General features: G+C 50.4%; 1 protein-coding gene across 1 annotated transcript in view; it reads left to right on the top strand.

Annotated features, from left to right (window-relative positions):
- The window catches only part of TLN1 (talin 1), a 367,391-nt gene that overhangs the window by 158,565 nt on the left and 195,236 nt on the right, over positions 1-13,590 (top strand). Inside the window, exons 11-13 of the mRNA XM_063957473.1 lie at positions 6,308-6,409; positions 13,140-13,216; positions 13,452-13,590. The exon at positions 13,452-13,590 is cut by the window's right edge and continues 31 nt beyond it. Coding sequence (XP_063813543.1) covers positions 6,308-6,409; positions 13,140-13,216; positions 13,452-13,590 — 318 coding nt within the window. The remainder of the gene's footprint in view (positions 1-6,307; positions 6,410-13,139; positions 13,217-13,451) is intronic.

The raw sequence follows: 13,590 nt of genomic DNA, 5'->3' as shown, positions 1-13,590 counted from the left end.
GTACTGTACGCCTCCCTCTATACTATACTGTACGCCTCCCTCTATACTATACTGTACACCTCCCTCTATACTATACTGTACACCTCCCACTGTACTGTACACCTTCCTCTGTACTGTACTGTACACCTACCTCTGTACTGTACACCTCCCTCTGTACTGTACATCTCCCTCTATACCGGACTGTACTGTACACCTCCCTTTATACTGTAATGTACACCTCACTCTATACTGTACATCTCCCTCTATACTGTACGCCTCCCTCTATACTGTACGCCTCCCTCTGTAATGTACTGTACACCTCCCTCTGTAATGTACTGTACATCTCCCTCTATACTGTACTGTACACCTCCCTCTAAACTGTACTGTACACCTTCCTCTAAACTGTACTGTACACCTCCCTCTATACTGTACTGTACACCTCCCTCTGTACTGTACACCTCCCTCTATATTGTACTGTATTGTACACCTCCCTCTATACTGTATATCTCCCTCTATACTATACCCTGTGCTGCTCTCTCTACTGTACACCTCCCTCTATACTGTACTGTACACCTCCCTCTATACTGTACTGTACACCTCCCTCTGTACTGTACATCTCCCTCTGTACTGTACATCTCCCTCTGTACTGTACATCTCCCTCTGTACTGTACTGTACACCTCCCTCTGTACTGTACACCTCCCTCTGTACTGTACTGTACACCTCCCTCTGTACTGTACTGTACACCTCCCTCTGTAATGTACTGTACACCTCCCTCTGTAATGTACTGTACACCTCCCTCTGTAATGTACTGTACACCTCCCTCTGTAATGTACTGTACACCTCCCTCTGTAATGTACTGTACACCTCCCTCTATACTGTACTGTACACCTCCCTCTATACTGTACTGTACACCTCCCTCTATACTGTACACCTCCCTCTATACCGTACTGTACACCTCTCTCTATACTGTACATCTCCCTCTATACTGTACACCTCCCTCTATACCGTACTGTATTGTACACATCCCTCTATACTGTAATGTACACCTCCCTCTATACTGTACATCTCCCTCTATACTGTACACCTCCCTCTATACTGTACTGTACACCTCCCTCTATACTGTACACCTCCCTCTATACTGTACACCTCCCTCTATACCGTACTGTATTGTACAATTCCCTCTATACTGTACTGTACACCTCCCTCTATACTATACCCTGTGCCTCTCTCTATACTGTACTGTACACCTTCCTCTGTACCGTACTGTATTGTACTCTTCCCTCTATACCATACTGTACACCTCCCTCTATACTATACCCTGTGCCTCTCTCTATACTGTACTGTACACTTCCCTCTATACTGTACTGTACACTTCCCTCTATACTGTACTGTATTGTACACCTCCCTCTATACTGTACTGTACACCTCCCTCTATACTGTACTGTACACCTCCCTCTATACTGTACTCTGTACCTCCCTCTATACTGTATATCTCCCTCTATACTATACCCTGTGCCGCTCTCTACTGTACTGTAGACCTCCCTCTATACTGTACTGTACACCTCCCTCTATACTGTACTGTACACCTCCCTCTATACTGTATATCTCCCTCTATACTATACCCTGTGCCGCTCTCTACTGTACTGTAGACCTCCCTCTATACTGTACTGTACACCTCCCTCTATACTGTACTGTACACCTCCCTCTATACTGTATATCTCCCTCTATACTATACCCTGTGCCGCTCTCTCTACTGTACTGTACACCTCCCTCTATACTGTACTGTACACCTCCCTCTATACTGTACTGTACTGTACACCTCCCTCTATACTGTACTGTACTGTACACCTCCCTCTATACTGTACTGTACACCTCCCTCTATACTGTACTGTACTGTACACCTCCCTCTATACGATACTGTGCACCTCCCTCTGTACTGTACACCTACTGTACTGTACACCTCCCACTATACTGTACTGTACGCCTCCCTCTATACTATACTGTACACCTCCCTCTATACTATACTGTACACCTCCCTCTATACTATACTGTACACCTCCCACTGTACTGTACACCTTCCTCTGTACTGTACGGTACACCTACCTCTGTACTGTACACCTCCCTCTGTACTGTACATCTCCCTCTATACCGGACTGTACTGTACACCTCCCTTTATACTGTAATGTACACCTCACTCTATACTGTACATCTCCCTCTATACTGTACGCCTCCCTCTGTAATGTACTGTACACCTCCCTCTGTAATGTACTGTACATCTCCCTCTATACTGTACACCTCCCTCTAAACTGTACTGTACACCTCCCTCTAAACTGTACTGTACACCTCCCTCTATACTGTACTGTACACCTCCCTCTGTACTGTACACCTCTCTCTATAGTGTACTGTATTGTACACCTCCCTCTATACTGTATATCTCCCTCTATACTATACCCTGTGCTGCTCTCTCTACTGTACTGTACACCTTCCTCTATACTGTACTGTACACCTCCCTCTATACTGTACTGTACTATACACCTCCCTCTGTACTGTACATCTCCCTCTATACTGTACACCTCCCTCTATACTGTACACCTCCCTCTATACCGTACTGTACACCTCCCTCTATACCGTACTGTACACCTCCCTCTATACTGTACTGTACACCTCCCTCTATACTGTACTGTACACCTCCCTCTATACTGCACTGTACACCTCCCTCTGTACTGTACATCTCCCTATGTACTGTACATCTCCCTCTGTACTGTACATCTCCCTCTATACTGTACTGTACACCTCCCTCTGTACTGTACACCTCCCTCTGTACTGTACTGTACACCTCCCTCTGTACTGTACTGTACACCTCCCTCTGTACTGTACTGTACACCTCCCTCTGTAATGTACTGTACACCTCCCTCTGTACTGTACTGTACACCTCCCTCTGTAATGTACTGTACACCTCCCTCTATACTGTACTGTACACCTCCCTCTATACTGTACTGTACACCTCCCTCTATACTGTACACCTCCCTCTATACTGTACACCTCCCTCTATACCGTACTGTATTGTACAATTCCCTCTATACTGTACTGTACTGTACACCTCCCTCTATACTATACCCTGTGCCTCTCTCTATACTGTACTGTACACCTTCCTCTGTACCGTACTGTATTGTACTCTTCCCTCTATACCATACTGTACACCTCCCTCTATACTATACCCTGTGCCTCTCTCTATACTGTACTGTACACTTCCCTCTATACTGTACTGTACACTTCCCTCTATACTGTACTGTATTGTACACCTCCCTCTATACTGTACTGTACACCTCCCTCTATACTGTACTGTACACCTCCCTCTATACTGTACACCTCCCTCTATACTGTACACCTCCCTCTATACCGTACTGTACACCTCTCTCTATACTGTACATCTCCCTCTATACTGTACACCTCCCTCTATACCGTACTGTATTGTACACATCCCTCTATACTGTAATGTACATCTCCCTCTATACTGTACATCTCCCTCTATACTGTACACCTCCCTCTATACTGTACTGTACACCTCCCTCTATACTGTACACCTCCCTCTATACTGTACACCTCCCTCTATACCGTACTGTATTGTACAATTCCCTCTATACTGTACTGTACTGTACACCTCCCTCTATACTATACCCTGTGCCTCTCTCTATACTGTACTGTACACCTTCCTCTGTACCGTACTGTATTGTACTCTTCCCTCTATACCATACTGTACACCTCCCTCTATACTATACCCTGTGCCTCTCTCTATACTGTACTGTACACTTCCCTCTATACTGTACTGTACACTTCCCTCTATACTGTACTGTACTGTACACCTCCCTCTATACTGTACTGTACACCTCCCTCTATAATGTACTGTACACCTCCCTCTATACTGTACACCTCCCTCTATACTGTACTGTACACCTCCCTCTATACTGTACTGTACACCTCCCTCTGTACTGTACTGTACATTTGTAGGGTACTCGTCGCCTCCCCCTGTACCGTACTCTACGCCTCCCTCTGTACCGTACTCTACGCCTCCCTCTGTACCGTACTCTACGCCTCCCCCTGTACCGTACTCTACGCCTCCCTCTGTACCGTACTCTACGCCTCCCTCTGTACCGTACTCTACGCCTCCCTCTGTACCGTAATCTACGCCTCCCTCTGTACCGTACTCTACGCCTCCCTCTTTACCGTACTCTACGCCTCCCTCTGTACCGTAATCTACGCCTCCCTCTGTACCGTAATCTACGCCTCCCTCTGTACCGTAATCTACGCCTCCCTCTGTACCGTACTCTACGCCTCCCTCTGTACCGTACTCTACGCCTCCCTCTGTACCGTACTCTACGCCTCCCTCTGTACCGTACTCTACGCCTCCCTCTGTACCGTACTCTACGCCTCCCTCTGTACCGTACTCTACGCCTCCCTCTGTACCGTACTCTACGCCTCCCTCTGTACCGTAATCTACGCCTCCCTCTGTACCGTAATCTACGCCTCCCTCTGTACCGTAATCTACGCCTCCCTCTGTACCGTAATCTACGCCTCCCTCTGTACCGCACTCTACGCCTCCCTCTGTACCGCACTCTACGCCTCCCTCTGTACCGCACTCTACGCCTCCCTCTGTACCGCACTCTACGCCTCCCTCTGTACCGCACTCTACGCCTCCCTCTGTACCGTACTCTACGCCTCCCTCTGTACCGTACTCTACGCCTCCCTCTGTACCGTACTCTACGCCTCCCTCTGTACCGTACTCTACGCCTCCCTCTGTACCGTACTCTACGCCTCCCTCTGTACCGTACTCTACGCCTCCCTCTGTACCGTACTCTACGCCTCCCTCTGTACCGTACTCTACGCCTCCCCCTGTACCGTACTCTACGCTTCCCTCTGTACCGTACTCTACGCCTCCCTCTGTACCGTACTCTACGCCTCCCTCTGTACCGTAATCTACGCCTCCCTCTGTACCGTACTCTACGCCTCCCTCTGTACCGTACTCTACGCCTCCCTCTGTACCGTACTCTACGCCTCCCTCTGCACCGTACTCTACGCCTCCCTCTGTACCGTACTCTACGCCTCCCTCTGTACCGTACTCTACGCCTCCCTCTGTACCGTACTCTACGCCTCCCCCTGTACCGTACTCTACGCCTCCCCCTGTACCGTACTCTACGCCTCCCCCTGTACCGTACTCTACGCCTCCCCCTGTACCGTACTCTACGCCTCCCCCTGTACCGTACTCTACGCCTCCCCCTGTACAGGGTACTCTACGCCTCCCTCTGTACCATACTCTACGCCTCCCTCTGTACCGTACTCTACGCCTCCCTCTGTACCGTACTCTACGCCTCCCTCTGTACCGTACTCTACGCCTCCCCCTGTACCGTACTCTACGCCTCCCCCTGTACCGTACTCTACGCCTCCCCCTGTACCGTACTCTACGCCTCCCCCTGTACCGTACTCTACGCCTCCCCCTGTACCGTACTCTACGCCTCCCCCTGTACCGTACTCTACGCCTCCCCCTGTACCGTACTCTACGCCTCCCCCTGTACCGTACTCTACGCCTCCCCCTGTACCGTACTCTACGCCTCCCTCTGTACCGTACTCTACGCCTCCCTCTGTACCGTACTCTACGCCTCCCTCTGTACCGTACTCTACGCCTCCCTCTGTACCGTACTCTACGCCTCCCTCTGTACCGTACTCTACGCCTCCCTCTGTACCGTACTCTACGCCTCCCTCTGTACCGTACTCTACGCCTCCCTCTGTACCGTACTCTACGCCTCCCTCTGTACCGTACTCTACGCCTCCCTCTGTACCGTACTCTACGCCTCCCTCTGTACCGTACTCTACGCCTCCCTCTGTACCGTACTCTACGCCTCCCTCTGTACCGTACTCTACGCCTCCCTCTGTACCGTACTCTACGCCTCCCTCTGTACCGTACTCTACGCCTCCCTCTGTACCGTACTCTGTCTCCCCCTCTCTCTGTACCGCACTCTACGCCTCCCTCTGTACCGTACTCTACGCCTCCCTCTGTACCGTACTCTACGCCTCCCTCTGTACCGTACTCTACGCCTCCCTCTGTACCGTACTCTACGCCTCCCTCTGTACCGTACTCTACGCCTCCCTCTGTACCGTACTCTATGCCTCCCCCTCTCTCTGTACCGTACTCTACGCCTCCCCCTCCCTCTGTACCGTACTCTACGCCTCCCTCTGTACCGTACTCTACGCCTCCCCTTGTACCGTACTCTACGCCTCCCTCTGTACCGTACTCTACGCCTCCCCCTGTTCTAATCTCTCTCTCTGTCACAGGACTTTGGAGACTATCAGGACGGATATTACTCTGTGCAGACGACAGAAGGGGAGCAGATCGCACAGCTCATTGCTGGATACATAGACATCATCCTGAAGAAGGTGACCTCTCTGCTGCAGCCACCTCCACCTAACGGTGTAGCCCCTGATTCTGTCACCGCGCGCCGTGCTGCTAATAATGTGTTATAATGTGAGGTGTATCCTCCATCTTGTCTTGTGGTTAATAATCACCTCATGCTATAGGTTATTCAACAGATGCACTGCAGTGTTGCTATGGAGTACACGCCTAATGTGTTGCAGCGTTGCTATGGAGTAATTGCGTAAAGCGCTGCAGCGTTGCTATGGAGTAATCGCCTAATGGGTTGCAGCGTTGCTATGGAGTAATCACCTAATGGGTTGCAGCGTTGCTATGGAGTAATTGCCTAATGTGTTGCAGCGTTGCTATGGAGTAATTGCCTAATGTGTTGCAGCGTTGCTATGGAGTAATCGCCTAATGTGTTGCAGAGTTGCTATGGAGTAATCGCCTAATGTGTTGCAGCGTTGCTATGGAGTAATCGCCTAATGTGTTGCAGCGTTGCTATGGAGTAATCGCCTAATGTGTTGCAGCGTTGCTATGGAGTAATCGCCTAAAGCGCAACAGCGTTGCCATGGATTAATCACCTAATGTGCTGCAGTGTTGCCATAGGATAATTGCCTAATATACTGCAGCGTTGCCATGGCGTAATCACCTAATGCCCTGCATCGTTGCTATGGAGTAATCACCTAATGCCCTGCATCGTTGCTATGGAGTAATCACCTAATGCCCTGCATCGTTGCTATGGCGTAATCACCTAATGCCCTGCATCGTTGCTATGGCGTAATCTCCTAATCTGCAGCGTTGCTATGGGGTAATTTCTTTTCTCTAACGTCCTAAGTGGATGCTGGGGACTCCGTAAGGACCATGGGGAATAGCAGCTCCGCAGGAGACTGGGCACAAAGTAAAAAGCTTTAGGACTACCTGGTGTGCACTGGCTCCTCCCCCTATGACCCTCCTCCAAGCCTCAGTTAAGATTTTGTGCCCGAACGAGAAGGGTGCACACTAGGGGCTCTCCTGAGCTGCTTAGAGAAAAAGTTTAAAGTAGGTTTTTTACTTTCAGTGAGACCTGCTGGCAACAGGCTCACTGCATCGAGGGACTAAGGGGAGAAGAAGCGAACTCACCTGCGTGCAGAGTGGATTGGGCTTCTTAGGCTACTGGACATTAGCTCCAGAGGGACGATCACAGGCCCAGCCATGGATGGGTCCCGGAGCCGCGCCGCCGTCCCCCTTACAGAGCCAGAAGACTGAAGAGTCCGGAAAATCGGCGGCAGAAGACGTCCTGTCTTCATTAAGGTAGCGCACAGCACCGCAGCTGTGCGCCATTGCTCTCGGCACACTTCACACTCCGGTCACTGAGGGTGCAGGGCGCTGGGGGGGGCGCCCTGAGACGCAATAGAAATACCTTTTTTTGGCTAAAAATACATCACATATAGCTCCTGGGCTATATGGATGTATTTAACCCCTGCCTAAATTACAATAAAAAAGCGGGAGAAAGGCCGCCGAAAAGGGGGCGGAGCCTATCTCCTCAGCACACTGGCGCCATTTTTACCTCACAGCTCCGTTGGAGGAAGGCTCCCTGACTCTCCCCTGCAGTCCTGCACTACAGAAACAGGGTAAAACAAGAGAGGGGGGGCACTAAATTGGCATATAAAGATATACAGCAGCTATATTAGGGAAAAACACTTATATAAGGTTATCCCTGTATATATATAGCGCTCTGGTGTGTGCTGGCAAACTCTCCCTCTGTCTCCCCAAAGGGCTAGTGGGGTCCTGTCCTCTATCAGAGCATTCCCTGTGTGTGTGCGGTGTGTTGGTACGTTGTGTCGACATGTATGAGGAGGAAAATGGTGTGGAGGCGGAGCAATTGCCTGTGTTAGTGATGTCACCCTCTAGGGAGTCGACACCTGACTGGATGATCTTATGGAAAGAATTACGTGATAGTGTCAGCACTTTACAAAAGTCAGTTGACGACATGAGACAGCCGGATAATCAGTTAATACCTGTACAGGCGTCTCAAACACCGTCAGGGGCTCTAAAGCGCCCGTTACATCAGGTCGATACAGACACGGACACTGACTCCAGTGTCGACGGTGAAGAAACAAACGTATTTTCCAGTAGGGCTACACGTTACATGATCACGGCAATGAAGGAGGTTTTGAACATTTCTGATACTACAAGTACCACAAAAAAGGGTATTATGTGGGGTGTGAAAAAACTACCCGTAGTTTTTCCTGAATCAGATGAATTAAATGAGGTGTGTGATGAAGCGTGGGTTTCCCCCGATAAAAAACTGCTAGTTTCTAAAAAGTTATTGGCATTATACCCTTTCCCGCCAGAGGTTAGGGCGCGTTGGGAAACACCCCCTAGGGTAGATAAGGCGCTCACACGCTTATCAAAACAAGTGGCGTTACCGTCTCCTGATACGGCCGCCCTCAAGGAACCAGCTGATAGGAAGCTGGAAAATGTCCTAAAAAGTATATACACACATACTGGTATTATACTGCGACCAGCAATCGCCTCAGCCTGGATGTGCAGTGCTGGGGTGGCTTGGTCGGATTCCCTGACTGAAAATATTGATACCCTGGACAGGGACAATATATTATTGACTATAGAGCGTTTAAAAGATGCGTTTCTATATATGCGAGATGCACAGAGGGATATTTGCACTCTGGCATCAAGAGTAAGTGCGATGTCCATTTCTGCCAGAAGAGGATTATGGACGCGACAGTGGTCAGGGGATGCGGATTCCAAACGGCATATGGAAGTATTGCCGTATAAAGGGGAGGAGTTTTTTGGGGTCGGTCTATCGGACTTGGTGACCACGGCAACGGCCGGGAAATCCACCTTTCTACCCCAAGTCACCTCGCAGCAGAAAAAGATACCGTCTTTTCAGGCTCAGTCCTTTCGTCCCCATAAGGGCAAGCGGGCAAAAGGCCACTCATATCTGCCCCGGGGCAGAGGAAGGGGAAAAAGACTGCAGCAGACAGCCTCTTCCCACGAACAGAAGCCCTCCCCCGCTTCTGCCAAGTCCTCAGCATGACGCTGGGGCCTTACAAGCGGACTCAGGCACGGTGGGGGCCCGTCTCAAGATTTTCAGCGCGCAGTGGGCTCACTCGCAAGTGGACCCCTGGATCCTGCAGGTAGTATCTCAGGGGTACAAATTGGAATTCGAGACGTCTCCCCCTCGCCGGTTCCTGAAGTCTGCTTTACCAACGTCTCCCCCCAACAGGGAGGCGATGTTGGAAGCCATTCACAAGCTGTATTCCCAGCAGGTGATAATCAAGGTACCCCTCCTACAACAGGGAAAGGGGTATTATTCCACGCTGTTTGTGGTACCGAAGCCGGACGGCTCGGTGAGACCCATTTTAAATCTGAAATCCTTGAACACTTACATAAGAAGGTTCAAGTTCAAGATGGAGTCACTCAGAGCAGTGATAGCGAACCTGGAAGAAGGGGACTATATGGTGTCTCTGGACATCAAGGATGCTTACCTCCATGTCCCAATTTGCCCTTCTCACCAAGGGTACCTCAGGTTTGTGGTACAGAACTGTCATTATCAGTTTCAGACGCTGCCGTTTGGATTGTCCACGGCACCCCGGGTCTTTACCAAGGTAATGGCCGAAATGATGATTCTTCTTCGAAGAAAAGGCGTCTTAATTATCCCTTACTTGGACGATCTCCTGATAAGGGCAAGGTCCAGAGAACAGTTAGAGGTCGGAGTAGCACTATCTCAAATAGTACTACGACAGCACGGTTGGATTCTAAATATTCCAAAATCGCAGCTGATTCCGACGACACGTCTGCTGTTCCTAGGGATGATTCTGGACACAGTACAGAAAAAGGTGTTTCTCCCGGAGGGGAAAGCCAGGGAGTTATCCGACCTAGTCAGGAACCTCCTAAGACCAGGCCAGGTGTCAGTGCATCAGTGCACAAAGGTCCTGGGAAAGATGGTGGCTTCTTACGAAGCGATTCCATTGGGCAGATTCCACGCAAGAACTTTTCAGTGGGATCTGCTGGACAAATGGTCCGGATCGCATCTTCAAATGCATCAGCGGATAACCCTGTCTCCAAGGACAAGGGTGTCTCTCCTGTGGTGGTTACAGAGTGCTCATCTCCTAGAGGGCCGCAGATTCGGCATTCAGGATTGGGTCCTGGTGACCACGGATGCCAGCCTGAGAGGCTGGGGAGCAGTCACACAGGGAAGAAATTTCCAGGGCTTGTGGTCAAGCATGGAAACGTCACTTCACATAAATATCCTGGAACTAAGGGCCATTTACAATGCCCTAAGTCAGGCAAGGCCTCTGCTTCAGGGTCAGTCGGTGTTGATCCAGTCGGACAACATCACGGCAGTCGCCCACGTAAACAGACAGGGCGGCACAAGAAGCAGGAGGGCAATGACGGAAGTTGCAAGGATTCTTCGCTGGGCAGAAAATCATGTAATAGCACTGTCAGCAGTGTTCATTCCGGGAGTGGACAACTGGGAAGCAGACTACCTCAGCAGACACGATCTCCACCCGGGGGAGTGGGGACTTCACCCAGAAGTCTTCCACATGATTGTGAACCGTTGGGAAAAACCAAAGGTGGACATGATGGCGTCCCGCCTCAACAAAAAACTGGACAGATATTGCGCCAGGTCAAGGGACCCTCAGGCAATAGCTGTGGACGCTCTGGTAACACCGTGGGTGTACCGATCAGTGTATGTGTTCCCTCCTCTACCTCTCATACCCAAGGTATTGAGAATCATAAGAAGGAGAGGAGTAAAGACTATACTCGTGGCTCCGGATTGGCCAAGAAGGACTTGGTACCCGGAACTTCAAGAGATGCTCACGGAAGACCCGTGGCCTCTACCTCTAAGAAAGGACCTGCTCCAGCAGGGACCATGTCTGTTTCAAGACTTACCGCGGCTGCGTTTGACGGCATGGCGGTTGAACGCCGGATCCTGAAGGAAAAAGGCATTCCGGATGAAGTCATCCCTACCCTGATCAAAGCCAGGAAGGATGTAACTGTGCAACATTATCACCGTATTTGGCGTAAATATGTTGCGTGGTGTGAGGCCAGGAAGGCCCCTACAGAGGAATTTCAACTGGGTCGTTTCCTGCATTTCCTGCAAACAGGACTGTCTATGGGCCTAAAATTAGGGTCCATTAAGGTTCAAATTTCGGCCCTGTCAATATTCTTCCAAAAAGAACTGGCTTCAGTTCCTGAAGTTCAGACGTTTGTCAAGGGGGTACTGCATATACAGCCTCCTTTTGTGCCTCCAGTGGCACCTTGGGATCTCAATGTAGTTTTGGGATTCCTAAAATCACATTGGTTTGAACCACTCACCACTGTGGACTTAAAATATCTCACATGGAAAGTGGTAATGATGTTAGCCCTGGCTTCAGCCAGGCGTGTATCAGAATTGGCGGCTTTATCCTATAAAAGCCCTTACCTAATTTTTCATACGGATAGAGCAGAATTGAGGACTCGGCCTCAATTTCTTCCTAAGGTGGTTTCAGCATTTCACTTAAACCAGCCTATTGTGGTGCCTGCGGCTACTAGGGACTTGGAGGATTCCAAGTTGCTAGACGTAGTCAGGGCCCTGAAAATATATGTTTCCAGGACGGCTGGAGTCAGAAAATCTGACTCGCTGTTTATCCTGTATGCACCCAACAAGCTGGGTGCTCCTGCTTCTAAGCTGACGATTGCTCGTTGGATTTGTAGTACAATTCAGCTTCCACATTCTGTGGCAGGCCTGCCACAGCCAAAATCTGTAAAAGCCCATTCCACACGGAAAGTAGGCTCATCTTGGGCGGCTGCCCGAGGGGTCTCGGCTTTACAACTTTGCCGAGCAGCTACTTGGTCCGGGGCAAACACGTTTGCTAAATTCTACAAATTTGATACCCTGGCTGAGGAGGACCTGGAGTTCTCTCATTCGGTGCTGCAGAGTCATCCGCACTCTCCCGCCCGTTTGGGAGCTTTGGTATAATCCCCATGGTCCTTACGGAGTCCCCAGCATCCACTTAGGACGTTAGAGAAAATAAGAATTTACTTACCGATAATTCTATTTCTCATAGTCCGTAGTGGATGCTGGGCGCCCATCCCAAGTGCGGATTGTCTGCAATACTTGTACATAGTTATTGTTACAAAAATCGGGTTATTATTGTTGTGAGCCATCTTTTCTAGAGGCTCCTCTGTTATCATGCTGTTAACTTGGTTTAGATCACAGGTTGTACGGTGTGATTGGTGTGGCTGGTATGAGTCTTACCCGGGATTCAAGATCCTTCCTTATTGTGTACGCTCGTCTGGGCACAGTATCCTAACTGAGGCTTGGAGGAGGGTCATAGGGGGAGGAGCCAGTGCACACCAGGTAGTCCTAAAGCTTTACTTTTGTGCCCAGTCTCCTGCGGAGCCGCTATTCCCCATGGTCCTTACGGACTCCCCAGCATCCACTACGGACTATGAGAAATAGAATTATCGGTAAGTAAATTCTTATTATTGTGCTGCAGCGTTGCATTCCACCTCTATCTTCAATATTTTGTGGTGCCTGCTGGGGGACGCGGGGGACCCTGTGGTGCCTGCTGGGGGACGCGGGGGACCCTGTGGTGCCTGCTGGGGGACGCGGGGGACCCTGTGGTGCCTGCTGGGGGACGCGGGGGACCCTGTGGTGCCTGCTGGGGGACGCGGGGGACCCTGTGGTGCCTGCTGGGGGCGCGGGGGACCCTGTGGCGCCTTCTCCTCCTGACTATTAACGTGTCTTGTTTTCTCTTCATTCAGAAAAAGAGTAAAGATCACTTTGGTTTGGAGGGAGATGAGGAATCGACCATGCTGGAGGATTCCGTTGCACCCAAGAAGTAAGGGACTCCTTCTGTTTTCGGACACGTTGTTCCTCTATGGACACATGAAATGTTTAGTTGTGTTGTTCCTCGGGGTGCCCCAATATTCACCCCGGCACCTCTGCCCCCCAGTCTGATCACCACCATCACCAGTGGTCCTGATGGCGAGGTCCCTGATCCATGTGTCCGCTCTTTCTTCTCAGCCAGGACAGGTGGCGGAACCTCATTGCTTCATCTCTATCCTTTCTGCCAGGTCCACGGTTCTTCAGCAGCAGTTTAACCAGGTGGGAAAAGTGGAACATGGCTCCGTGGCACTTCCGGCTATCATGCGTTCTGGAGCGGGGGGTCCTGAAAACTTTCAAGTTGGCTCCATGCCACAGGCTCAGCAGCAG

This window comes from Pseudophryne corroboree, chromosome 1 (assembly GCF_028390025.1).
Source record: "Pseudophryne corroboree isolate aPseCor3 chromosome 1, aPseCor3.hap2, whole genome shotgun sequence".
Lineage (NCBI taxonomy): Eukaryota > Metazoa > Chordata > Amphibia > Anura > Myobatrachidae > Pseudophryne > Pseudophryne corroboree.
This window is presented reverse-complemented; position numbering and strand designations above follow the sequence as displayed.